The sequence below is a fragment of the Trichinella spiralis genome (genome assembly GCF_000181795.1).
Source record: "Trichinella spiralis strain ISS 195 chromosome Unknown Scfld3640, whole genome shotgun sequence".
NCBI classification, from domain to species: Eukaryota; Metazoa; Nematoda; class Enoplea; order Trichinellida; family Trichinellidae; genus Trichinella; species Trichinella spiralis.
Genome location: NW_003530579.1, coordinates 1 through 1,320, shown reverse-complemented (window position 1 = coordinate 1,320; position 1,320 = coordinate 1). Strand labels below are relative to the sequence as shown.

Below are 1,320 nucleotides of genomic sequence, written 5' to 3'. Positions count from 1 at the left end.
AGGCTATCCCCCAGGCAAATTATAGCACAATATTAACTTAAGGGGGTTTTCTATGCAAATTTTTAAATTGCCTCAGGGCAATATGCAAATTTTATTTGCCCTCAGGCTACGCCTGGGGCTATGCCTCAGGCAATTTTTTGAAATTTTCGAAATTTTTTGAAATTTAGCCGCAGGCGTCGCCTCAGGCTATGCCCCAGGGCAAATAAAAATTTGCATATTCCCGCAGGCTACGCCGAAAGCATTTTATTGCACAATATTTGCCTTTAGGGGGATATGCAAATTTTTATTTGCTTTCAGGCGACGCCCAGGGCATTCCCTCAGGTATTTTTTTGAAAATTTGCATTATTTATTCGATACTCGCATGTTTTAGAATTACCCCACTACTTAACTGCGGTTTCCCGTACTCCACTCAGCTTAGAGTTACGCCTCATACTTACCTTTACCTGTACGCTATCGCACTTCAATCTAACTCTATGATACCATTCTTTATATACTTACCTGCAAAACTTACCTTTTCATTTTACTCACCTGCACCCTACGTTATCGTACTTACCTTCAGTACTTACCTGCATTTACTCGTACGCAATCACTTTAAAACATCCGCTTAGATTCTACTTACCTGCATTACTTTATCCACTTACTTTGATGCTACGTACCAGTGCTAATGTACTGCTCTTAATGAAGAATTTAATATAAACATGCCATGATTCTAAAATTCATAGTAGAATATAGTTATATACCATATTACAGCCATATTATAGAAAGTAATTGAAGACGAACAGTAGCAGCATAACGTTATTCGATGGAGATCATTCAAGATGCGGCTTTCGTCTTCACAGTTACGCACTAAAACTAATGTTTTCAATTCTCCTACAAAAAAATAATGCAATTCTTCCTTACCTTGCGTGACAAAAAAAAACCGTAAGAAACGCTATTTGAGAGTGCCATCGGCTGCGACTAAACAAAAATTTTCTGATGACGTAATCCATTGCTATCAAGAACAAAATGCTGGGATGTACAACGACCTGTTCTATTTATTTAACATATTTCATTGCTGTTATAATATCGAATTCCTTCTTACTATTTGTAATAAGTAAAGGCACACTGGGACGGCTAGAAAACGGAATTGAAACGCCAGGTGAACACTGGTTGGCATCAGTACGGGCTTCATGAGGCGACACAATCCACAGCTATTATAAACAAAAACTACTTACTAATTTTTGTCATATCACATTGGAAACGCACTCACGAAATATCTATACTGGCGCCAGCGCTACTCGACTGTCTCAACGTAATCTGCTAGAATTACAATCATTTATT

The 1,320-nt window shown here is 38.0% G+C and overlaps 1 protein-coding gene across 1 annotated transcript; it reads right to left on the bottom strand.

Moving 5' to 3' along the window:
• Positions 1-380: 380 nt before the first annotated feature.
• On the bottom strand, positions 381-1,190 carry Tsp_15679 (hypothetical protein). Its single transcript, XM_003367812.1, has 5 exons — positions 1,044-1,190; positions 921-957; positions 749-846; positions 642-674; positions 381-458 (listed from the first exon to the last, which is right to left on the bottom strand). The coding sequence occupies exons 1-5, from the start codon at positions 1,188-1,190 to the stop codon at positions 381-383; spliced, it is 393 nt and encodes a 130-aa protein (XP_003367860.1).
• Between the last annotated feature and the right edge of the window lie 130 nt (positions 1,191-1,320).